Source organism: Stegostoma tigrinum, chromosome 3 (genome assembly GCF_030684315.1).
Source record: "Stegostoma tigrinum isolate sSteTig4 chromosome 3, sSteTig4.hap1, whole genome shotgun sequence".
Taxonomy (NCBI): Eukaryota; Metazoa; Chordata; class Chondrichthyes; order Orectolobiformes; family Stegostomatidae; genus Stegostoma; species Stegostoma tigrinum.
In genome coordinates this window covers 106,668,850-106,696,289 of record NC_081356.1, presented here as the reverse complement: position 1 = coordinate 106,696,289, position 27,440 = coordinate 106,668,850, and the positions used below count along the sequence as shown (strand labels likewise).

The window sequence follows — 27,440 nt, the reverse complement described above, 5'->3', positions numbered from 1 at the left end:
AGCAACCAAGGTTTATAATATTATCTATGATACCTTCCAATTGTAGCTGACTTTACTGCAGTGATGATGAAGAGTGTACCAGGTTCGAGAACTGGTGATCGCACCACCATCACACGAATGCATGGAGGCCACACCTGATCTATACATTAGGAAGTAACATGGAATAGGACAGAAACTGATTACCTTAAATGGTTTCAAAATAAAAACCGTTATAATAAACTTTATGGAAGGACAACACCTTCATACTAGGTTCAAACTAAGAGTTTGTGATATTTTTCCATCATAATCGTATGAAGGTTCTGCATATTTAGCAAAACAAGGCTGCTGTACATTGAATTACAACAAAATATTGCAGATCTTAAAAAATAAGATTTCAAAACAAAATGTAACAGTCAGGTCAGGCATATATGTGGTGTGTTCCAGCTGTGTGTGAGATAACACAGCAGTATCAGAGGGGCAGGAAAGAAGGGTCCCAATCGAAACGTCAAGCTTTCCTGCTCTTCTGATGCTGCTTGGCCTGCTGTGTTCATCCAGCTTCACACCATGTTATCTCAGATTCTCCAGCATCAGTAGTTCCTGCTATCTCTGTTCCAGGTGTACGTTCACTTTATTTCATGATGTAATACCCCTCCACTCTGACCGCTCTCATGCATCAAGGTGGTAATGAAGGGGAATATCATTTAAAAGGTGCATCTCAGGTAAATTACTGACGTGATAAATATGGCATTTCACAGCTTTCTATTGAGTATTTGATGTATAAACAAAAGGCACAATTCAGAATTATACATACTACTTTTCTGAGTTCCATAATAAGTTGTGGTGGGGCTCCTTTGCTATTCGCCTATAATGGAGGAAGAGTTTTACTGTCCTTAATGACATTTGAGAAAACTGTAGTTTAGAAATTTATTAAGTGATTCAGCAGAAAATATTTGAGTTATTGAAGCTAATAACAGATGTAACAGTGGCTCTGTGTGTTGTACCGAAAACGTATCTCAGTCAAGAAAAGGCAAAAGATGATATTTTTCACAACTGCAAGATTTGAAAACTGTCCTGTACTTAGAAAAAGGTTGCAAATGTCCTGCACTGATATATATCAAGAATAACACAAAATTTTGTAATTATTAAAATATATTTTTCTTGAACAAATGTGAGCAAGCTATATTGATTACACATTACTCATATCCCTGAGGCATGAATAATCAACCACATGGTGGATTAGTCACACGCAAGCCAGTCTGGGGTATTAGTGAACAAATCAGGATTTTGCACCATTTTAACAGTATTCGTGGTCATTTCTCCCTCGAGTGCTGATTCACAATTCACCAAAGTTATTCCACCACATGCATGCTAGGGTTTGAAACCCTGCTTAGCACTATAACAAGGCTCTCTGTCACAGAGGTGAATATCTTCTACAGGTGTGAGCACAGACAAGTTATACTAACCACTTGCACTATTGCGTTCACCACCAACATCAAATAAATGAAGTGTAAATTACAGGCTACATTCCTGTTTTATTTCGTTCTGATTTAAATGCCAGCTGCATAATCCATGTAGAAGAATATTTAAACTTTCAACAAACAAAAACCGTACATTACTTCGCAAATACCCAGAGTAACAACAGTGGAGATCAACCCAAGATTAGCAGCAGTACACAACATTTGTACCAGTTGGATTTCCAAGTCATTTGCTTTTCTATTCATTTGTGGGACATGGGTGTTGCTGGCTGGCCAGCATTTCTTGCCTATCCCTAGCTGCCCTTGGGAAGGTAATGGTGAGCTGCCGCCTTGATCTGCTGCAGGTTGACCCACAATGCTATTAGGGAGGGAATTCCAGGATTTTGACCCAGTGATAGTGAAGGAATGGCAATATATTTCCAAGTCAAGATGGTGAGGGATTTGGAAGGCAACTTGGAGGTGGTGTTGTTCCCATATATCTGATGCCTTTGTCCTCCTACATAGAAGTGATCATGGGTGTGGAAGGTGCTGTCTGAGGATCTTTGGTGAATTTCTGCAGTGCATTTTGTAAATTATACAGACTTGAGCGTCAGACAAAGACAGACAAATGGCATGTTACGTGAATAACAGGATAGTCTTAATTATTTAGGCTAATCTGGATGATCCAGGATACATGGGAGCAACAGTATGTCCTCTGGACAGCAAGTGCGTAAGCAGCAGACAGGCACAGAGCTGCATCACAACCAGTAGATTGGAGGTGAAAATTTGCTTATTCCTATGTGATTAAAAGTATACACATGCCTGAACCACATCGGTGTAACTGTGACTTTTGCATCTGACTTTATACAAATACAAGCATACAGTAAGCCTGTCACTCACCATCCTCTTTCTCACTTTCATCTTGATCTTCACTGGACTCATCTGTCTCTTCATCTGTAGGATAATCACTTTTATCTGAGTCTGTAATTTCTCCTTCTTCTGGCTCACTTCCAACTCCCACCTCTTCCTTCTTTTCCAATATCACTTCAACATCATCTTCATGAAAGGTAAACCCATCATTTGGATTATGCTCATTGAGTGAATCCTGTTCAATCTCCTCCACAACTGTTTTTCTTCGTTTGTTTGCTGGTTCTTCTGACAATATCTTGCTCTGTTCTGGGTCACAGCACCTGCAAATACTCGAAGCTTTTGGTGCATCAGCTTCAGTGTCCTTAGAAGAAATAAAAATATCAAAATTTCAAGGGCCTGTCTTCCAAGTGTTTTTATGATTTTTGTCAATGATAAGTAACACCTCAAAACTTTAAAAAGGTCCTGATCCCTTGGAAATTTTGGAATGAATTTAGAGACAGAGACAAGATTTCAACAACAAAAAATGATGCATACGAATGACACTAACACGCCATGAACTACAAACATTTACTTCCTCCATTACTGATGCACAGTGGCAGCAGTGTGCATAGTTCAAAAGACACAAGGCAGCAACTCGCCAAACATCCTTCGATAATACCTTTCAAACCAGGACCTGTACTGCACAGAATGACAAAGGCAACAGCAACACTAGAATACCACATGTAGATTTCCCTTCATCACACACCATCCTAAATTTAAACCTTATTGCCATTCCTTCACAATTGTTGGTTCAAGCTCAAACTCCATCCTTAAAAACACCATGGGTGTACCTACACCACATGGACTACAGCAGTTTTCAAGACAGCAGCTCACCACCACTTCAAGGGCAATTAGAGATGGGTGATACATTTTGGCCTTGCCAGCAAATGCCTATATCCTTACATCCCATGAATAAGCAATAGAAAATTGAAAGTTATGGGACTGTGAGTAAATAACAACAGTAATTATAACAAAGTAATTTTTAAGGTCTGTGAACTTTGTTTACAGTCTCTCTTTAAAATCTCAACAGTGGCTCTAAATTTTGGTCTCAAGAAGCCTTCAATAATTCTGTATACCTGCCTCAACAAATTTCATTGCGTGAGATAACAAGGTGTAGAGCTGGATGAACACAGCAGGCCAAGCAGCATCAGAGGAGCACGAAAGCTGACGTTTTGGTTCAAGATCCTTCTTCTCGACCCAAAATGTCAGCTTTCCTGCTCCGCTGATGTTGCTTGGCCTGCTGTGTTCATCCAGCTCTCCACCTTGTTATCTCAGATTTTCCAGCATCGGCAGTTCCTACTATGTTCACTGCATGTGACAGTCCTACTATGTTCACCGCATGTGACGGTTTTCGTGATTTTTTTTTGAAAATAAGTGTTTTTTTTTGGTTTCACATCAGGATTTCAATGCTGAACTCAAGATAACAGGTCAGCAAACAATAAATAACTAACAGAATAAGAATGCAGAGGGAGGGCTTTGCCTCAAAGATAGCATTACAGGCCTCTGCATAACACCTGTCACTAAGCGTTGTAATATTTAGCGTGTGGCACTTTCGGATTCCATTTGATGTGTATATATAATTAATGGTTTTTGTTCCATCATTACCCATTTTAGCGCACTGTAGGAGAAATCTATTTCTTAGTAATTAATCTATCCGTTGCTGATTCTGACCATCCCAAAGAAGAAATCTTCAATTTAGCCACTGATTCTGTCATTTGCAGCAGCTGAGGACAGGAGGAACAGAATCTAATGAGTAGCTGAACATCAAGAAAAACCAAAAGGCCTTAGCAGTTTATTAGTCCATTAATGCTCATTGCCATACGGACTGCAACATGGGTCCTAGCCCACCTTAATTGAAAAGACAAATCACAGTTGGACAGACCCAGGCATTTCCTGGTGTTCGGCTACAGGAAGCATTGGTATTGGCTCTGAAGGAAGTTGCACACCTGTTCTTATTCCAAAAAAAATTAACAAGGGAGTCAAGGGGACAGGCGAGAAAGTAGAGTTGAGGCCAAAAACAGATCAGGCAAGATCTTTCAAAGTGGCAGAGAAGATTAAATTAAGGCTTAGTGGTCTGAATGGCCCACTCCCACTCCTATTTCTTGTGATCTTATTAAATGTCATACACATACAAGAAAATAGCATATAATGGAAAAATTAAAAATACAAGTAACTCCTTTAAAAGCTGAAATAAACAGCTACTGCGATCAAGTCTCAGTTTATCATTAATGATTTTATGTGGCATGTACAAATCATCTCCAAAGCTGCTAATTGCTTTTTTACTCAAAACCGTTGTCCAGCAAAGGCACATCTGAAGACAGATGGGGAGAGCTAAAATACGTTTTTGATCAAGTTCCTGCTGGCTATAATGTCATCAGGTTCAAGCAATGCTTGTGCAAAACAGAACTAAAAGTTGTTTAAATTGTTGTTCAAGAATGAGAACATGATTCTTACACTCAAGGTTTAGTGCTTACCATGACTGCAGAAAGGAAAGCCTGTGCAACTGTTAAGGGAGTAAGATGTGCAATCATGCAATGTTCAGGGGGAGACTGCCATTTATTTACTTTATCATAAGTTCACCATATTTCTTGTAAGGAATTCCTATCATCCGCAGCGTGTCCAACACATGCTCACTCTTCATGTAATGACCATCTAGTGGTACTGCTGTTTGATAGAAAGCAGTGCATAATACTTTCCTAGATATTCCCACAGCTAGGCCATCTGAAACTTCATGACAAGTACCTGAATCAATTTATGGAATCCCTATCAACATCTTTGCAGGGTTACCATTGATCAAAAGGGAACTGGATCTGTCAAATATACGGTGGTTACAAGGACAGGTCAAAAGATGGAAATTCTGCGAGTAACTTATGGTTTGATTCCCTGTCCACCACATACAAAGCACAAGTCAGGACTACGATGAGAGTGACTTCAGTTGACTGAATAAATGTAACTCCAATAACACTCAAAAAGCTCAACACTACACAGGACAAAGCAGCCTGCTTAAATGATGTCACATCCACCATTTTAAAAATCACTTCACTGACTATTGGTGCACAGTGACAGCTGTGTGCATGATTACAAAAAATACTACAGCAACTCACCAAGGTTCAATAGTATCTTCCAAACCAACAATGGCCACCACCACCACTTGGCAGGACAAGGTACATTGGAACACAACCTACAGATTTCACTCCAAGTCAAATACTGTCCTGACTTGGAAAATACCGTTTCATTTTGCTGTTTATGGTTCAAAATTCTGGAGCTTCTCCCTAACAGCACTGTGGGTGTGCCTACATCATATGAACAGTAGTGGTTTAAGGTGTCAGCTCACCATTATCTTCTTAAGGGAGCAGTTGCTCTTTATGAAAATTAAATGTTTGCCTAGTTAACAAAGCCCATATCAATGAATTAATGAAATAAAATGCCAAAATGAATTATACAGTACAGGAGACCCTTCAGTCTTGCAAACCCATAGCCATAAATTTGCTCTAGCCCCACATTCCAGCATTTGCTCCTCCTCCTACCAATTACCTTAATATTATGCCCCCCTTCTTACTGACCCATCAACTAAGTTAGACAGCTGCTTTTTATCCAGCCTGTCCATTCCCCTCAGTCTTGCACACCTTTTGTAAGTCCATTTCAGCCTTCTCTGCTCAGACGGAAACAACCTGTGCTTATCCTCTCTTCATAGCGACACTACTCCATTCCAGGAAACGTCCTGGTGAACCTCCTCTGCACTTGCACAGTACAATCACATTCATCCTATTGGGTGTTACCTGGAACTGCACATAGTATTCCAGGTGTGGCCTAACTAAAGTTTTGTACAGCTCCAACAAAACCTCTCTGCTCTTGTAATCCATACCACAACTGATAAAGGCAAGTGTCCCGTATGCCTTCTTAACTATCCTATTAACTTGCCCTGCTGCCTTCAGGCATCTGTGGACAAGCACCCAAGATCCCTCTGCTCCTCTTAGCTTCCTGGTGTCCTGCCATCTATTGAGTATTCCCTTATCTTTTGCATCACTTCGCAATTATCAGGGTTAAATTCCATGTGCCATTTATCTGCCCATCTGACCAATCTATCTATATCCTACTGTAACTTAAGACCTTCAGTCTCACTGTCAACCACGGTCATATATAGCATGGTAGCGCACAGGAAACCACTTGGATCTTAAGAGTTTCTTCCTCTGACATGTAGGTGTGGATTAAAGTGCACTTCAATATTAATTTCAGCTGCAGTAAGGATAACTAAATGTAAGATACCTTCTTCTCTTTCTTTGAAAGAAACTTTGCCACTCCTTTTCGTCTTTTCTTAACTTTTTTCTCCGTTTCAGTTGCAGGGTATGACAGCAGATCCACACGAGAATGAAACTGATACAGGCCACTTTCAGTGTCATAATAATAGTAAATTCCAGTGTTTGGGTCATAGTAGAGTTGGTTTGCCTTAGGAACATAAAAAGGTTTAGCCATACATTCTTAATGTATGATTCATTCCCAAGCATAATATACAGTCACTCGGCAGTACAGAACTTAAGTATTGCTGAAAAAGGTTTTTTGTTGAAGCTTTTCATCTCACACACAGGGCAATTCACAATACGAAAACAAAGTGAAAATGACAATGTTCCCACCAATTCACTAAGGATCCTGGGATTGTATTCATTAGAGTTTAGAAGGTTGAGGGGAGATCTAATAGAAACTTACAAGATAATGTATGGCTTAGAAAGGGTGGACGCTGGGAAGTTGTTTCCATTAGGCAGGGAGACTAGGACCCACGGGCACAGCCTTAGAATGAAAGGGGATAAATTTAAGACGGAAATAAGGAGACATTTCTTCAACCAGAGAGTGGTGGGCCTGTGGAATTCATTGCCACGGAGCGCAGTGGAGGCTGGGATATATGAATCCAAAGTGCTCAGTGAACAACAAACTGTAATAGAATCTTGGCCAATTTTTTCCTCTCTAACCAAAGTTGCTGATCCCAACTGCAGTGCCATAAGCCCTAATTTACCAGCTTAGAAAACAAATTATAGGGCAATTTTGCCAATCAGACTTAGGGCCTTTCTGGGATATACAATTTAGTTACTGTTGTAAGTCACTGAGCTATCAGAGAAATGCACTGGCACAATATTTAACAATGTTTTAAATTGTTATCTTTTGTTTTAAAATGGCCAATACATTTAAATTTGAAATTAAATGGAGTTATGAATGTACAACAATCTGTTTCATTTAACAGTAGTGTTCAAAATTATAGGGGTTTTAATAGATACGCAAGAAGATTAATGATTGGAGGACACGGATTTAAAATAATTGACGAAAACAGCCAGGGGTGGCATGGAGAAATTAGCAAGTAATGAAGTTTTTAAAGAAGGTGGTAAGGAAAAGCTAGGGAAGTACAGACCGGTGAGCCTGACAACGGTGGTGGACAAGTTGTTGGAAGGAATCCTGAGGGACCAGATTTACTGTAATTGGAAAGGCAAGGACTGATTTAGGGATAGTTGACATGGCTTTGTACATCAGAAATCGTGTCTCACTAACTTGATTGAATTTTTTGATGAAGTAATGAAGGGGACTGATGAGGACAGAGTTGTGGACGTGATCCATGTGGACTTCAGTGAAGCATTCAACAAGTTTCCTCATGGGAGACTGCTTAGCAAGGTTAGATTACATGGGATACAGGGAGAACTAGCCATTTTGTTGCAGAACTGGCTCAAAGATAGAAGGCAGAGGGTAGTGGTGGGGGATTGCTTTTCAGAATGAAACCCTGTGACCAGCAGTGTGCCACAAGGCTTGGTGCTGGGTCCACTGCTTTTTATCATCTATATAAATAAGTCAGATATGAACATCGGAGGTGTGTTTAGTAAGTTTGCAGATGATATTAAAATTGGAGGTGCAGTGGACAGCAAAGAAGGTTACCTCAGAGTGCAATGGGATCTTGATCAGATGGGCCAATGGGCTGAGCAGTGGCAGATGGAGTTTAACTTAGATAAATTAGATTAACTTAGCCAGAGAGGGTAGTGGAGTCAGCCTCATTAGGGGCACTTAAGCGGCTATTAGATAGGCATATGGGTGATAGTTTAAGATAGTGGTGGAGGTTAGGTAGACCTTCGGTTTAGGGTAAAAGTTCGGCACAATATCGTGGACCGAAGGACCTGTACTGTGCTGTACTTTTCTGTGTTCTGTGCTAAATGTCAGGTGCTGCATTTTAGAAAGGCAAATCCGGGCAGGTCGTACAGACTTAATGGTAAGGCCATGAGGAGTGATGCTGAACAAAGAGGCCACTTTTGGAGTGCAGGTTCATTGTTCATTAAAGGTGAAGTCACAGGTAGATAGGACAGTGAAGGTGGTGTTTGGTTTGCTTATCTTTGTTGATCATTGTGTTGAGTACAGCAGTTGGGAGGTCATATTGCGGCTGTATAAGACATTGGTTAGGCCACTTTTTGAGTATTTCATGCAATTCTGGTTTCCCTCATACAGGGAGAATGTTGTGAAATTTGAAAGGGTTCGGAAAGATTTACAAGGATGTTGCCAGAGTTGGAAGGTTTGAGCTATAGGGAGACTGAATGGGCTGGGGCTATTTTCCATGGAGCGTCAGAGACTGAGGGGTGACTTTACACAGGTTTAAAAGATCATAAGGGGCATGGATATTGTAAATAGGCAAGGTCTTTTCCCCGGGATGGGGGATTCCAAACCTAGAGGGCATAGGCTTAAGGTGAGAGGGGGAAGAAATAAAAAAGGGACCTGGAGGCAAGTTTTTCCACGCAGAGTGTGGTGCATGTATGGAATGAGATGCCAGAAGAATTAGTGAAGGCTGGTACAATTACTACATTTAAAAGACATCTGGATGGATATATGAATAAGAAGGGTTTATGGGCCAAATGTTGGCAAATGGGACTAGATTTGCATAGGAAATCTGGTCAGCAATGACGAGTTGGACCAAAGGATTTCTTTCCATGCTGTATAGCCCTATGGCTCTAATTACAATGCAGTGGAGTTGGACTAATTCAAAGAATAGGCAGGATGTGTCAAGAGGTCTCTTTTTGGTTGTACAATTCTTTTCAAATTGGAAGAATTTTTCTAAATTTACCTTAATTGTTGTTATTGAGTCTACTTCAATGACCACTTACATTGCATTATATATTCTGATAACTCTCTTTGTACAAATACTTATAATCTTACATCAGCCACCACTCAATTTGCTTCTAATTTTTGAAATGTACTAGTCAATGGAAATAATCGCTGATTATTAATCCTTTCAAAAATCTTTCAATTTTCACAAATTTAAATCAATTCTGCCATCGACTTTCTTTGTTGCAGTGAATACAGTCATGATTTGTTCAGTTCTTCAATTTAACAAACCTTCTGTCCTCAAATCATACTACAAAATTAAATGTCTTTATTATGGTTCCAATACACCTCTTTTATAAAAATGCTGTCTGAAATCAGTCATCATTCATAATGTGTCTAGCCAATATTTTGCGCTAATTTATCATTATTCAATGACTTTCAAAAACTATACCTTCATGATAGAACATAGTCCAATAATAGTTCAGGTACGTGAATAAACTGCTTATTACAAATAAAAGTTAATAATGAAACAAAAAGCTAATTTAAGAATAAGGGGTAACAATGCATATTACCGAATCATAGTAGTAGCCAGTACTGTAATCGTAATACATTCCACTGCTTTCATCGTAGGTGAAGCCTGTCTGTGACATGGCGGCTTCTGCAGTTGCACGCAAACTGTCTGCCAATGATGTATTCTTCAAGTCCTTGAAAGGCCAGATAAAATTGAGTTTTGAATCAAGTAAACATGTATTGATGCATTTAACCTTTGGATCACCAAATGTGGTGAACTCATGCATTTTACTTTAGCTTTATCAATGAGGGATCAGGGTTTTATTTTGAGTAAAGTACAATCATTTGTCAAAGGAGGAAATATTAGGAGTAATGGTTCAAATGATAGCAAAGATGTTGTTTTTGACAAGGAGAATATATGGAATTATACATGTGGAGAGAGGATTGCATTGTCTTGGTCCTGGGCAACTAACAGCACAGTGGCTGATATGAGAAAAGTAGTGGAGAGTTCTAGAAGTACTGTGAGAGACTTCAGAAGACACAGAGTCAAGGACCATAAAAGCATTTGAACACAAGGATGAAAATTTTAAATGAGGAGTGAAGTCAATAGGACTGACAGCTGTGTAAAGCTTTGCAGAATAAGGAATCGAATTTACGAGGGAATAATGGCCATTTTGAAAGTGATAGCGATCATATTTGAGCACAGAAAACCATTTACCCAACCAATAATTGCTACAGTAGGTTAGTGTCAATTATGATAAAGGGTGCAGCTAAGGAAGCATTTTCTTAAAAACTACTTAGATATGTCAATGATCACTGCACCACAATTAAAAGGATTATCCCCATAACAATTCACGTGTAGCTCAAATACAATGTTCTGTGTAAGTGTATTCTGGAAATCCTGACATTTCACTTGAAAACCAGCCATCATGTTGCAAAAAGTGGAGCAGGTCAACCCAAAAAAATGACTTTATACAAAAGCCTAAAACCTAAAACAGATGATAATCAACAGATCCCTCAACAGCACCACATCATTTGACCTGTGAACTCTAAATGCACTGAACACTAACAGTTTCCACTATTTAAATGCATTCATTTTTAAAAGGTGGACTTGGCATTTTTTTAAGGAAGTTAGATTTATTGACAGTTACAGTTGTAGCTCTGTCACTTAGCCGTTTACTACCAAATTTTTCTGCAGACCTCCAGCCAGATCACTGTTCCTGCCAATTTTCACTCTGTCTACAGTGATTAGAGTTCTGCCAATTGCTGTCAAGGATTTGCAGGAGGAAGAGGAATTCACACACAGGGAAGGCAGGAAAATGCACTTACACAAGTGTTTACCAGCTAAAACAACCAGTTTCAGACACTGGCAAAATAATTAGCTCATTTCTTAGATGCTCCACTACTTCATGAAGAAAGCTGTGACAACTATGTAGTCTGATATGCAGAGCTAAGGTGCAAGGCATAATGCTATCAGTTGTACTGCTGTTTATATATTATTTCATTCAAGTATTAATACTGAAGTACTTGTTCTCTGCTAATCCCACTTCAGATGTACAGGTATGTCAGTTATTCACACACCCATTATTCTCTATCAGTAAGAAATATCTTGCTTTTGTTTGTTTATTTTTCAATCCTAAGGTGCCAGAATTTCCAAATTGTCCCGAGAAATGAACCAGCAAATCGCTGTCAACTATTTGTTAAATTGAAGCAGACATAGTGTATGCATTGTCTTTTCATCTGCAAATATCAGGTCTCTGTATTAAACAAATCAGCACTTTCTTCTCATGCAGTATATATTTTGGATTTCTAAATGAACTGGTACTTCTTACAAATTGTCCTGATGGGCACAGATAGAAAACAATACCCATTTGCTAATTAGAAGTGATATTTTTAACCTCAACTCTGGTTCAAATCATGACATACTATACTTACCTCTGCTTTTTTGGTGTAATGGTCTCCATATCCATCCAAGTGCGTTGATTTCTCAGGATATCCTATGTACTGGTAACCATCTACTTGGACATTTTCTGTTTGAGCCTGTTCTGTGTACTGATGGCTGTCTGTTTGAGCCTGTTCAGTATAAGTGATTGTACGTGCTTGTGTTTGGAACTGGGTGGGGGCCTCAATTACATTCTGAACTTTTCCACAAGGTCCATGAATTTCGAGCCTTGAAAAATCGCTCCTGCCATTTTGTTCGCTATTCAAGTGGTTATGAAAATCCAGAGCTCCATTTTGGAAATAGTCTAGGAAACAGAAAGACAAAGTACTGTCATGAGATTTAGATGCTATCATTTCTACAATATCTAATTTGAGTCATTTCACTATTTTTCCTGAACATAATTATGCTACAATTTTCTTGAGAAAAAAGTGTTAACATTGCAAGTATATCTGGAGTTGCCAGAAGTAAGTGTGACCCAATTCTGGGAATTACCTCCAATACTTTTATAAATGGATCAAAGTGCTATCAGCTGATAAATAAGCTATGAAATTAGGAAAGTTGCAGATTAAAAAAAACTGTTTCCTAACAGTCTTATTTTCTCCAGACAATTCTAAACATCTACCTTTATAATGAGGGGAAATGCAAACATCGGTCTGAACTCCAGCATCAACTGTGCCAATTTCTTCCTTATCTCCTTGGATTTTTTCAGTCAGATCTTTAACCTGTAGACATGGGACAAGGCATTACTTCTTTGCAAATCACAAAACTACTTAAAAAAAATCACTTGATCAAAAACACCAGTTACATAGAATTTACTGGCATAGGAGACAGCCCATTGGGCTCAAACAGTCTCTATAATAGTTCATGTTCCAATATAAACCGCTTCTCGTTAGTGCTTAGGATGACCTTTTATTCCTTTCTTCACTATGTGGTTACCTAGCTTCCTTTAAATGGTTTATAATAATCTCAAAACAGCAACATCCTACAACCATTCAGCAATAAATAGTCACTAATGCATGAAAAATACATCAATAATGTAGCATAGTAATGTACCTGTCAACTACAAAAAAGGGGATGATAGCATGCAGTGTTATGTGGGAAAGGCTTCAAATTGATCTTGCAACTCAAGAGCAGGCATCCATAAAGGTGCTGTGAGCCATCAACAGCAGCAGAATTATACTTCAACAGAATGTGCAAACTCACAGTCTGGCATATCCCACACTCTACTATTACAAGCAAGCCAGAGGTTCAACCCTTTTCAAAGGAGAGAGCAGGAGCACATACCAGAAGAAGAACCAGGCAAATCTAAAGATGATGTATCAACTTGGTGAAATCACCAAACAGAACTACCAGCATGCCAAACAGCTTAAGTAGCAAGTGAAAGACAGAGCTAAACAATCCCACAATCAACAGATCAGATCTAAGCTCTGCAGTCCTGAAGGATGGTGGATAATTAAACAACTCACTGGCAGAACAGCAAAAGACAAGGCTGAAGCATTTGCATTAATCTTCAATCAGAAATGCCAAGTTGCCAATCCACCTTGGCAAGATTGAAAACCAGAGACCACATTTAAGGCAATTTGTAAAAGTAGCAATGGTAACACAAAGAAAACCTATTGAACCTAACAAGCATTTAGGATACAGAATGCACTGTCCAAAAACATGAGGGAGGCAGAGTCAATTGAGGAATTCCAAAGGGAAATTAATCAATATCTAGGAAGCAAATTTTACATAGCAATGAGGAAAAGACAAAAGGAGATGATGCAAGGTGTCAGAGGGCGAGCATGGGTATGACATGTTGAATGGCCTCTTCCTGTATTGTAATCACTATGATGAACTCCAGACATAAAGCAGTTGTTTAGTATATTTCATTTAAATTTTAATTGCATAAAATATTTTTAATCTAACACATATTTGATTTAAATTTTGTTGTATATTATTTTTCGACAAATGATTACCTGCTTGCGAAGATTTTCATTGCAGCTCTCTGTGTGACTTTGTTCTTGCTGCAAAGTGTAAATCTGACTTTTACAAGATGTTAACTCTTCTTCCAAATTTCTCACCTTCTGCCTTAGATCATGAAGTTCAGAGTCAGGATCTGAATGTACATCCCCATCTATGGTTGCCATATTATAACCATAACCTGCAATCAGAACAAAGCATCCATTTGAAAAACAACACTGACTTATTTAATGCTGTTCATAACCAGTGAACATTTCAAAACATGTCACAACAAAGCGCAGTCCCTATTGCAATAAAGAAAATATGATGTCAAATATGAATAATGGCCATTTTTTTTCCTGCGATGTTGACTGAGGGATAAATATTGACTAGTTTAATAGGGAACTCTGCTATTCTTCAAAATAGTTCCATGGAATCTTTTACATCCACCTGAGCAGGCAGATAAGTCATCAGTTGAACGTCTAGAAACAGTATCTTGTGCAACATTTTCACAAAGTGCTAGCCATCATTTTTTGTACTCAAGTCCTAGACGGGAGCTCACACCTGGTTCCTCACAATTAAGAGACAGGTGCTATTAACTGAGTTGTATCAGATGCACATTTCACTAGATTTTACAATAATTACAATGATCACATTAATTAAAAGTAGAATCAGATTTAATATAAACGCGGAAGATGATATAATGGGCCAAGTGGCTACTTTCTGTAATATAAACTTTCTCTAATAGGTCAGTAGTTGATAAGCGTGTGCAGGAAAAGTCCTTGCTATATTTAGTCCAAGTGTTCTAGCACTCTGAATTAAAAAGTTGGTTAATTAACAGTCAGAAATAACTTGATTTTCCAACCAAAAAAAACCTGCCCCATTAAAAAGTGAACAGCATTTTCGACAGCATTTAAAGGAGCCATATTCAATGATATCTAATTAGCTATTAATTGCTAATACTGGACACTATTGGTTTATGTAACTACAGACCAGTATTAATTGCATTAGCTTGGTGAATGCCATCGTGGGAATACAAGGAAGCTCACTAATATTCACATTAAGAGAGCAGTGAATAGTTACACTATGAAACAAATGCTTAATAGACCATTCCGCAAAAGCTCATTGAAATCTACCGAGGATTTTAGCAGGGGAGGGTAGAACAATGGTGCTCACTTTCCCCCAAGTAAATGAGCAACCCAACATCAAGATTCAGTTGATTTCAAAAGCTGGGCCTCAATGACAAAGGACAACCATGCCCCACACAGAAACAGGAACTGATCTGCTTCCTGGCCACAGGCACAAGTCAGGATATGGCAAATGCAGGCCACAGCCAACAGAAGAAAGTAGTCAAAGGGTGGAAACAACACAGAAACAACAGATAAAAGGAGGCTCAAAGCTTTGTTATGAACACTCAAGCTCCCCTTGACTCATGGAGACAACTAAAAATATTGGGACAGATTCTCTGAGTGGCAATCACATGTAAATTGTCACTCCTCCTGTTCATTCTTTTTAAAACAAATTGAGAGAGCTCTTCATGTAAGACCATTAGATACAGATGCAGAATTATGCTCTCTGGACTAAGCAGTCTGCTCCGCTATTTAGTAAAGCCTGATATGATTTTCAGTCCCATTCTCCTGCCTTCTCTCCGTAATCCTTGACCTCCTTACTAATCGAGAACCTGTTTTCTGATAGATATTCCAATTGGGGGCTCCTTCAGAAGTGAGCAGCTGTAGTTACATTCTGACAGTTGTCTTGTTAAGCAGGGGATGGAGGCAGAGCCAGTATGGGAGACTGGATCCAGAGTATGTAGAAAGCAGGAAAAAAGGGGCTCAGGGCTCAGGTCCAGCAAGCGAGAAGCGGTTACAGTGAGTCAAAAGGGTCAGCTACCTGGGGAGGAGTGTTGAGAGAGGGTGGTCAAGTCTGGAGCAATGCAAGTGAGGAGCATCAGGTTCCTGGGGAAACTGATTAGTGGACCCCTCAGGGAAAAGGGATGGGGGTGGGTAGAAAAAAATGTCACTTGGAAAACAGTAAGGTCCCTGGAGGAGAGTGGAGTGGGAAATTGGGTCCAAGCAGGGTCTCAGCTAGATCTCAGGGCAGACAAGAGTAAATCAGGTTGAGAAGGGAGGTGATGACCTAGTGGTATTAATTGCCAGACCATTATTCCAGAAACACAGCTAATATTCTGGGGACCAAGGTTCAAATACTGACATAGCAGATTGTGGAATTTGAACTGAATAATTTAAAAGAAAATCTGGAATTAAAAATCTACTGCTGATCATGAAACTATTCTCAGAAAAACACATCCAGTGGTGTGATGTCCTTCAGGGAAGGAAATCCACTGTCCTTATTTGGTCTCATCTACATGTGACTCCAGACCTACAGCAAAGACCTCTGAAATGGCCTGGCAGGCCAGTTATATCAAATCGCCACACAGTCTCAAAGAAATTAAACCAGATGAATAACCTGGCATCAACATAAGCACCGGAAAAGACAACAGCAGAAACAGCTCTGTCAATCCTGCGAAGCCCTCCCTACTAAATCTGGGGACTAGTGCCTAAATTGGCAGAGCTGTCTCACACCAGACTAGGCAGGCAATAGCCTGACATTGTAATTATTATTCCATGAGTATGACAATGTCCTAGAAATCACAAACACCATCCTTGGATACCTCCTGCTCCCTGGGCAGGATAGATGCAGCAGAGGTATGGCACAGATGTATACAGATGGGAGGGAATTACCCTAGGATTTGTCAACATTGACTCTGAAGTCTCATGGCTTCAGGTTAAATACGGGTAAGGGAACCTCCTGCAGATTACTATGTACCATCCTCCTGCTGATGAATCTAATACACCATGTTGAAACACACTTGGAAGAAGCACTGGGGATGGTGAAGGCACAAAATGCACTCTGGGTAGGAGATTTCAATGTCCACCACCAAGACTGGCTAGGCAGCAACACTATTAATCGAGCTGGTTAACTGCTAAAGCTTATAGCTGCTCGGCTGGGGCTGCAGCAGGTGGTGAGAGAACTGACCTGAGGGTAAAACATTCTGGACCTCATCTTTACCAATCTTACAGATGCAGAAGCATCTGTCCATTACAGTATCAGTAAGAATGACCATCACACAGTCTTTGTAAAGATGAAGTCCTGCTTCCACACTGAGAATAATCTCCATTGTGTTGGCATTATCACTGAGCTAAACGGGGTGACTATCTAAGAACTCAACATCAGGCATCCATGAGGCACTGTGGGCCATCAAGAGCAGAATTATCCTCCAGCACAATCTGCAACCTCTTGGCTCAGCTTATTCCTCCAATCAACCACTACCATCAAGCCATAAGATCAACCCTGTCTCAAAAGAGTGTGAAGGAGGGTATGCCACGAGCAGCACCAGGCAAACATGAGGTGAGGTGTCAAGCTGTGAAGCTATGGAACAGGTCTACTTCTGTGGCGAACTGCAAGTGACAGACATAGTTAAGCAATCCCACAACCAATGGATCAGATCTAAACTCTGCCGTCCTGCCACATCCAGTCACAAATAGTAGTGGACAATTCAATAACTCAGTGGAAGAGAAGACTCCACAAATATTCCCATCCTCAATGATGGAAGAGCCCAGCACATCAATGCAAACGATAAAGATGAAGCATTTGCAGCAATCTTTAGCCAGAAGTGCCCAGCAGATGATTCATCTTGGCCTTCTCCAGTGGTCCCCAGCATTACAGATACCAATTCAGCCAATCTGATTCATCCCACGATATCAAGAAACAGCTGGAGATACCAATACTACAAACGCTACGGACCCTGACAACATTCTGGCAACAGTACTGAAGACTTATACTCCAAAATTTACCGCATCCCTTACCAAGCTCCCCATGCAGTTACAACACTGGCATCTACCAGACAAGGTGGAAAATTGCCCAGGTATATCCTGTACATAGAAAGCTGGACGAATCCAACCCAGACAATTACTGCCCCATCAGTCTACTTTTGTTCAGCATTAGTTCAACAGTAAACTGCTCAGTGGAACCCAATTCACTTTCCTAGTACGCATCAGATCATTACGGATCATGTGCAATATTAAACTGTGACCATTTATTTAATAATGATCACATAACCAAGTTCACCTAGAGCAGAGAGAAATTCTTAGCCTGACATTGTAGAAAAGACATACTAAGCGTGAAGGAAATTTAACAGAAATTTATTACAGCAATACTTGGGTTGAACTGCAAGCAGTGATTACAGGAATAATTTAGTTTTTTGGATGATTTGTTCAAAATTCTCAAAATATTAAAAGGAACAGAAGGCAAATGAGATCATTTCTGATAGCTATGGACCCTAGGTCTAAGGAACATGGATTATAAATCAGAGCTAGATTGTTCAGGAATTAAATTATGAAATACTTCTACATGTAAAGAGTGATAGAAACTTTCACCTCTCTGACCAATGTCAATTTGGTAATGAAGAAAACATAACTGTTCTATATTAATGGCTAACAAGACAGAAATTGAGTAACTTTGTTAACCAAAGTTAGAGTGATATCTGAGTATATGGAATTAAGTCGCAAGTCTGCCATAATCTTGTTGAATAGCAGAACAGGCTCTAGGAGCTAATTGATTTTCTCCTCTTTTGGTGTTATTCCAGAGTTGTTTCATTGATCTCAGAATTTAACACTCTCAGATCATGGTATTTTTAAACTATCACCCTGTATTTTCTTGGATCTCCTGAAACTTATCTCCATAGTGCTAGCACATAGTGATGACAGCTCAAGCTACTGCTGCAGCATGACATTCCATCACAGTGTTGTGCTTCTAATACTGATAACCACCAAAAACCTAATGTACACCTAGTTTATGGACTACCTTGGTGACTTGTTTAAATACAGATTCCTGTAGGTTTTCTTTACACAGCTGTGTACATGAAATTTAAAGAATTTAACTTTGTGCGAAGTAAATTTAAGTTGATGTTTAGAGGGAACATCTATGATATTGCCACTTGGTATAAGATAACTTCTTATAAACTGGTGAAACTCAAGTGGACTACAATTAGAGTTGGTAATTGTAAAGCGGGTTCTCTGACAAATGAAGCAAATCTGGTATTCATAAATAGCACAATGAAAAATTAGCTTGACATCTGTCAATTAGAACTGATCATTAAAGAGGTTATAGCTGCAGACTTCAAAAAATCTCAAATTAATCAGAAAGAGTCAGCATGGTTTGATGAAAGGGAAATTAAGTGAAAACAAATTTGAAGGAGTAATACGTGCTAAGGATAAATGGAAGCCCATTGCTTTCCAGAAGGCATTTGATAAGGTGCTACATCAGAGGTTACTGGGTAAGATATTAGCATGAATAGAAGATAGGACGGCTATCAGAAAAGATGCGTATACGATGGAGAAAAAAAAAATCAGAGTTAATGTTTCAGATCTGGTGACCCATTCACCAGACCTGAAACATTAACTCTGATTTTTTTTTCCTTCACAGATGCTGCCAGACCCGTTGAGCTTTTCCAGCAACTTCTGTTTTTGTTAACATAATGGGAAGATGTTATGTTTCACCAACTGAGGACATTGATGAGACCACATCTTGAATACTGTGTACAATTTTGTCTCCTTACGCAAGGATAAGTGTAAATAACGAGGTAGTTAACAGACTGATACAGAAAATGAAGGGGGTTATTTCAAAGAGATAGGTTGGACAGGCTTGGCTTGTTTCCACTGGAGTTTAGAAGAGCCAGCTGTGACTCAACTGAAGTGTATATAATCCCAAAAGTTCAGGATGAAATGGACATGGAAAGGATGTTTCCTCTTAAGTCCAGAACTAAGGCACAGTGCTTTAAAATTGGGCACAGTTGATTGGATTTTCCTTGAAGGTTGTGCAGTTTTGGAACTCTGTTTCAGAAGGTGCAGATGCAGTGTTATTGAATATTTTTACGGCAAAGGTTGACGGATTAGTATAATGAAACAATATCAAAAGTTATCAGGGATAGATGAGAATATGGAATTCCAAACACCAACAGATCAGCTATAATCTGATTGAGGAGGCAGCTTGAAGGTTTAATGGTCTACCTTTGGTCCTATTTTATATTTTCATACTGGAAACCTTTGCACACCTGCTATCGAACAATGTGCCAGTTTGTCATAACTTGATATTCAGAAATATGTTAAACACAACAGACAAATAAAAGGGGTTATATTGAAAAAAAATTTAAGGACTGTAAAGAAAATTGACTGGGGGAAGTTATTCAGCAATACATTTTTAAGATTAGGAAGTGGATCATTTGAAAGCATAATGCAGAACATATAAGGAGCATAAATAGCAAGTACAAAGTAAACATGCCATTAGATGGATTAACAAGTTCACCAAGATCTAATTAAACAGAATGTATAATGGGTGCCAAAATGAACCTATCCATCAAGTTAAAACCATCTCAGTGTTAAGAAGAGGTAGCTGAAAGATCATCTTATTGTTGTATGGCACAGACTCCTTTAAAAAACCAAGTGTTTAGCTAACTTGATCATGCTATTTGGTGGAGTAACAAATGAGATTGATTATTTATGGTCTTTATTTTAGTTGCCTTTTGAAATTCCAAAGCACCAATTAAAGGGACCATGACATTTCAGTACAAAACTGGCTATGGGACAAAACGTAACGATGAATGGCTCTTTTGTTGACTTGAGGGAAATATACAGTGGCATTCCTTAGGGGCCTGCACTTTAGAACATAGAACATAGAACAGTACAGCACAGAACAGGCCCTTCAGCCCACAATGTTGTGCCGACCATTGATCCTCATGGATGCACCCTCAAATTTCTGTGACCATATGCATGTCCAGCAGTCTCTTAAATGACCCCAATGACCTTGCTTCCACAACTGCTGCTGGCAACGCATTCCATGCTCTCACAACTCTCTGCGTAAAGAACCTGCCTCTGACATCCCCTCTATACTTTCCACCAACCAGCTTAAAACTATGACCCCTCGTGCTAGCCATTTCTGCCCTGGGAAATAGTCTCTGGCTATCGACTCTATCTATGCCTCTCATTATCTTGTATACCTCAATTAGGTCCCCTCTCCTCCTCCTTTTCTCCAATGAAAAGAGACCGAGCTCAGTCAACCTCTCTTCATAAGATAAGCCCTCCAGTCCAGGCAGCATCCTGGTAAACCTCCTCTGAACCCTCTCCAAAGCATCCACATCTTTCCTATAATAGGGCGCCCAGAACTGGACGCAGTATTCCAAGTGCGGTCTAACCAAAGTTTTATAGAGCTGCAACAAGATCTCACGACTCTTAAACTCAATCCCCCTGTTAATGAAAGCCAAAACACCATATGCTTTCTTAACAACCCTGTCCACTTGGGTGGCCATTTTAAGGGATCTATGTATCTGCACACCAAGATCCCTCTGTTCCTCCACGCTGCCAAGAATCCTATCCTTAATCCTGTACTCAGCTTTCAAATTCGACCTTCCAAAATGCATCACCTCGCATTTATCCAGGTTGAACTCCATCTGCCACCTCTCAGCCCATCTCTGCATCCTGTCAATGTCCTGCTGCAGCCTACAACAGCCCTCTACACTGTCAACGACACCTCCGACCTTTGTGTCGTCTGCTTTGTAATGTATATTAACAACCAGGACTTGGGCATTTCAAATTACACAAAGTGACAAAATGTGGAAATGAAACAAACAATAAAGGGCACAGTGACAAACTTCAGAAGGACATGGACAAATTGGCATACGGAATTTAATGCAGAGAGGTGTGAGTAGATTCAATTTAAGAAGAATGAACATAAACCTATGCAAAGAAATAGGACAATTATAAGAGGGTAAACGAATAGATAAACTTGTACAACATTGTTAAATATGGTAGGGAAGTGTTACAGCTTAAGAAATTTTTGGTTTCATTTCTTGAAGCATAATTACAAAAAGAAAGCATTCATACTGTATAAAATTCTGGTAGCTCTAAGCTAAAGCAGTTTGCAAATTCTGTGCACCATCCTTCAGGAAGAATTAAAAGGTTTCAGAAATGATGCTGAAAAGACTTACTAAAATAGCACCGGGAAAAAGAACTTCAATTAAAGTGGAGACATTTGTACAGGGTAGGGTTATTCTCTGCAGAGTATAGGCTAAGAAGGATTTGACAGATATTCAAAAATCGTGAACAATTTTGATAACAGTAAATAAGGAGAGCAATTCCGGGTAAGTGGTGGAAAGCACACAAATTTGAGGGAATTAGTAAAAGAATCAAAGGCAGTAAGAGAAGGCACTGCTATTAAGAGTTTAAAACAGATTTCAATGTAAACATTCAAAAGATACTTGGTTAAGTGTTCAAAAGGTTAAAGAAAAAGGCTGGGCGAATGAGATTAATTAGATAACTTGACCAAAAGACAGTGTAGGCATGATTGGTAAAATGCCCTCCATCTGTTTTTTAATCACTCTATGATAGGAAACAGAAAAATTGATAAAGTTATTCTGTGTGATACATGACAAGTGGATTTTTATCAGAAAATTGCTGAATAAAAGGATCAATACTCTCGGACATGGCATGGATTTAAAATCCTACAATAATTTAAGAAATAATTAGAGCCCACAATAGAAGACAGACGAACCGAGATGTACTGAGAAGCCTCTTCTATCTGCATGTATCTTGCATTGTTATTGTGCAATGAGTACAATGATGGTGACGACAAAACCACTGCATAAGAAAATTAATCAATATTAACAAACTTACACCAAACACATGGTACTTTTGATACAAGTCTAACATAGAAATCTTCGTAATGCGGGAGGCAATCACGTAGATCCCATCAAAAACTGGACTGTTGCAACGAAATCCAGAAATCAAATATAATTGCCTCCATAGCATGTGGCTTTGTTTTTAAAATAGGAGTTAAATTCTCCTGTCTGATATAAAAACGCTTTATCAGATGGATGACTTTGCAAGACCCAGTGAAGGCATTATAATACGAGCTTTGTAAAGGATGAGTGTCATTTTCACATAGAAACTGTTCATTTGGGCTTTGAGATATAGACCATAGAAATTTTCTTTACTGTTAGGTAATAGCCTTGGTTCATCGACAGTGCTAACAAAAGGCACTTGCAAAGAAAATACTGCTCATTTTAGTTTCTGTCTGGGCCTCTAAGCACCTGAATTCATTATAGCTGTAGTCCAAAAATGAACAAATTAGTAAACTCCAGACAAGAGGTGACAGCTACTACTCTTGACATCAAGGCAACATTTAAAAAAGTATCACATCAGAAAACTCTATCAAAATTGGAGATAATGTGATTTATAGGGGACAAAAAAAAAGACTGTTTGTTTTAGTCATACCAAGCACTAATGCTTGTTGTTGTAGGAGATCAGTCATCTCAGCTCCAGAACTTCTCTGCAGGAGTTCCTCAACGCAGCGTCCTAGGCCCAACATCTTCGCCTGCTCCATCAATTACCTTCCCTCCATCAGATCAGAAATGGGAACATTTGATGTGTGCACAATGTTCAGCACCATTCATGACTTGTCAGATATTAAGCACATTCAGCAAGACGTGGACATCATCTAGTCTTAGGCTTGTAACTGCTGAGTAACATCTGTGCCACTGTGTGACTATCTCCAACAAGAAAGAATCTGAACTTTACTCTTTGATGTTTCATAAAATTACCACCACTGGATCCTCACTATTAACATCTTGGGGGCTGCCAATGATCAGAAACTGGACTGGAATCGCCACATAAAAATGTGGCTTTTTGGCCTGGGTGCCTGTTACCATAGGTGTGTGACAAATCTTGGTGCTGAGCCTACTGCTTTTCATCGTTTATTTAAATACTTTGGATGTGAATACAGGAGGTATGGTTAGTAACTTTACAGACGATACCAAATTTGGTGGCATAGCAGATAGTGAAGATTAGCTCAGAGTACAATGGAACCTTGGTCAGATGGACCAATGAGCAGTAGATGGAGCTGAATTAAAATAAATGTGAGGTGTGACAACCTGAAAAGGCTAATCGGGGCAGGATGTATACACTTATTGGTAGGGGCCTGGGGAGTGTTTCTAGGGGTGTAGGTGCATAGTTCCTTGAAAGTGGAATCACAGGCAGGGTGGTAAAGGTGGTGTTTGGTACGTTTGCCTTCCTTGGCCAGTGCACTGAGTATAAAACTTGGGATGTCATGTTTGGTCTGTACATGACATTGGTTAGGCCACTTTTAGAATACTGCATTCAATTCTGGTCTTGCTGCAATTGGAAAGAAATTGTGAAACTTGAAAGGGTTCAGAAAAGATTTACAAGGATATTGCCAGGATTGGTGGATTTTAGCTAAAGGGAGAAGCTGAATAGGCTGTAGCATTTTTCCCTGGAACACTGGAGGCTCACAGGTGACCTTAGAGAAGTTTACAAAATCACAAGGTGCATGGACAGGGTGAATAGCCTTTTCCCAAGGTAGGTAAATCCAAAGCTAAACTGCATAGGTTTAAGGTGGGAGGGAGAAAATTTAAAAGGGTCCTGAGGGGCAACATTTTCATGCAGAAGATGCTGCGTGTTTGGAATGAACTACTAGAGGAAGTGGTGGCGGCTGGTACAATTACAACATTTAAAAAGTATCTGGATCGGAACACGATCAGAGAGGGTTTAGAGGGACATGGGCCAAATGTTGGCAAATGGGACTAGATCAGTTTAGGTTATCTGATCGGCATGAATGAGTTGGACGAAAGTGTCTGTTTCCATTCCATATAACTCTATAAGAACAGGTCAGGTCAGAAGTCATGAATTCCGCAATGGGTAAATCATCTCCTGCCTCCCAATACCATCCACCTTCTACAAGGGACAAATAAGAAGTGTAGTGGAATACTCTCCACTGGCCTGAACAGGTGCAGCTCCAACAACTCCCCGAAGTTTGACACCATCCAGGTCAATGTTGACCACTTGACTGGGATCCCAGCCCACATCTTCAACATTTAATCCCTTCACCGCCACGCATGGCAATGGTGTTCACCATCTATAAGTTGAACTGTAGTAACTCACCAACCTCCTTAACCACCTTTGCCACTAAGGAGGGCAAAGAAAACAGATCTAGGATCAATATCACCTGTAAGCCCCTTTCACATATCATCCTAACTGAAACTATATCACGTGAATCTACGGGGTGAATTTATATTTGCATATGTATTTTATATGTTCAAAAAGCACGCAATTTATAGGTAGTCAATATGGTACTTTATAAATTCCTTCTTACGAAATAAAACCAGCCTGACTCCAAACTAAAACAAACAGATTCTAAAAAAGGGCCCACACCAAACATCCATTGTCTGACCTAAAACGTCACCTCTTCATTACACTGACAAAACATTTAGCTCTCTCAGAACTGTGACCTGAAGGAAAAATCTGGGATTTATATCTACATATTAATCGACCAATTAAAGACATAACAGCATCTTAGCTTTGCTTAGTACATCCTCATCAATGATGAGACTCTATGATCTTTTACTTAAAAATTCTGTGTCTGATACTACCTCTCTCACTAACAGCTGAAGGACTGAGGCTCTGGAAGCTTGTGTTTTCAAATAAACCTGCTGGAATATAACCTGGTCTGACCATGCTTCACTGTCACTGGGTCAAAATCCTGGAACTCACATCCGAACAGAACTGTGTTTTCCAACAACCCAAAGACTGCAGCAGTTCAAGAAGTCAACCAACCACCATCACCATCCCCGGGGCAATTGATGATAAAATTTAAAAACAGCCCGTTGCTAAATCTAAAGGTTATGACTGCAAACCATACTTTAGAGATTCATATACAGTTCTAGGCTAACAATTTGAAGCTGCACTGACTGAGGTGCATTACATTTGGTGCCATCTCTTGCAGGAGATGCTAAACTGAGACCCAGATTGTACTGTTGGGTGATTGTGCCATGGAACAAAAGAACTGTCTAACTTTTCAGGCCAACATTGAGACATCAAGCAAGATCGATTGAGCAATCCATCTCTAATGACTGAAGGATCTGTGTTCAATAATTGGTTACAATAATTCCCTACATTCTAAGAGTGATTACACTTAAAAATAATTATGTTGACAATGGGCACTTTGGGAAAATCTCCAAGCTCAAGACATTCTTGATCCCAAGGCACTAACTCAGAATTGGATTTTTATTTTAAAACAAAAACAGCCAAATCAAGCATTGTGGACTCAATAGCCTCCTTCTGTTGTCTGATTCTCTGCAAACTGCCCTGTACCTAAATTTGATCCATTCTTTTTAAAGACCATTGTATAATCACAGCAATCACCATTGACAAGTACCAACAACGCAAAAAGCCAAAGAATACTCATCAGAAGAGAGAAAGGAACACGGAGCTAACAATCCTTGACACTGTGAACAGCACAGGAAAATACTAGAAATAACAGATAAAAGACAAAGACGGGATAACATTTCAGGTGGAATCAAAAACTGAAATTATTAGAAAAGCTCAGCAGGTCTGGCAGCTCCCTTGGAGCGAAATCTTCAGTTCTGAGGAAGGGTCACCAAACCCGAAACATTAACTGTTGATTTCTCTCCACAGATGCTGCCAGACCGGCTGAGCTTTTCCAGTAGTTTCTGGTTTTGCTTCTGACTGACAGCATCCGCAGTTCTTACGGTTCTTTTTTTAAAAAATAAATTCAGGTAGAATGATCTCCATCTGAACTCAACTGAAGTTCATTCTAAGCGAGGAACTTACAGGTTGAACACTGCCCTGTCTCCTGCAATTGTCGCGGACAGACCACCCTCAGCCCTAACATCTCCATCCTTTTCTCTAGATTAGACATGTTCCCCTCTCTCTGTCTTACCATGAAAATCAACGACAACAGGCCCAGTCTCCGCACCCAATTCAAAGGTTTGACTCTGGCCTCACATGTCAGACCTAAAAAGAGCAAATAAATCACATTACTGCCCGGCACCCGCTACATCCCTTTTCATGTCAAATCTATTTCGCGTTCCGTGAATTAAAAAGCCAATTGCTGCAAAGCTCCTATACTTGGCTTCTGAAACACCCGCCGCCATCTTAACATCTAAGGGGTTACGTGCCCGTCCCCATCCGGCGAGGTGACGTCAGACGCACGAAGCGCCGCGTTCATCCAGGGAACGAGCACGTTGTCGGCTGCTTTACGCACCCCCCACCCCCTGCGGGTTGTACTGTGCCTTTGAACGCCCAAGAAGGAATGGTGTCCAAGACGAAAGGAGAGAGCTTCGGATCATCGGTGGCCAGATTTTCCACTGTCTGGGCAGTCGTTGTGTTAGTGTAGTCAGGAGTTGAGTATCCCCATCGTAGAAATTGCATTTCTGACTAGGCAATTCCTCTACACCTGAAGCCCTCCAAAATATGTCAGAATCTAGACTTGGTGATACCAGTGAAATTAAGTTAAATAATTACTCTATAAAAGTTTTTCAAATTTTGTTTGAGGTAGAGAAAAACTATCCTCAAATCAGTGTTCTCAATTTAATTAAGGACAATTATGAAGTTACGAAGAAGTAGTTGTTTAAAGCTGTCTGGGAAACTAAACTTGGTGGAAAGTCAGTGGATAAGTAGTGACAGACATCTAAGCAGATGTTTCAATTAGGTTCAGCAAAAGAAAATTCTGGTCCAAACGAAGGACTTGATGAGAAGGATGCAGTACCTGTG

The 27,440-nt window shown here is 39.7% G+C and overlaps 1 protein-coding gene across 3 annotated transcripts in view; it reads right to left on the bottom strand.

Moving 5' to 3' along the window:
- Positions 1-26,847, bottom strand: part of aggf1 (angiogenic factor with G patch and FHA domains 1) — a 56,182-nt gene extending 29,335 nt beyond the window's left edge. The window contains exons 1-9 of one of the 3 annotated variants that reach the window (XM_048528030.2): positions 26,796-26,842; positions 26,608-26,681; positions 13,818-14,002; positions 12,482-12,581; positions 11,853-12,163; positions 9,980-10,111; positions 6,609-6,788; positions 2,334-2,664; positions 34-139 (exon numbers count right to left, since the gene is read on the bottom strand). In XM_048528030.2, the coding sequence (XP_048383987.1) occupies positions 34-139; positions 2,334-2,664; positions 6,609-6,788; positions 9,980-10,111; positions 11,853-12,163; positions 12,482-12,581; positions 13,818-13,988 (1,331 nt within the window). In that variant the 5' untranslated portion in view covers positions 13,989-14,002; positions 26,608-26,681; positions 26,796-26,842. Of the gene's footprint in view, positions 1-33; positions 140-2,333; positions 2,665-6,608; positions 6,789-9,979; positions 10,112-11,852; positions 12,164-12,481; positions 12,582-13,817; positions 14,003-23,126; positions 23,345-26,607 lie in introns of those variants that run through there. The other 2 variants (XM_048528029.2, XM_059644811.1) reach the window with 2 other exon arrangements.
- Between the last annotated feature and the right edge of the window lie 593 nt (positions 26,848-27,440).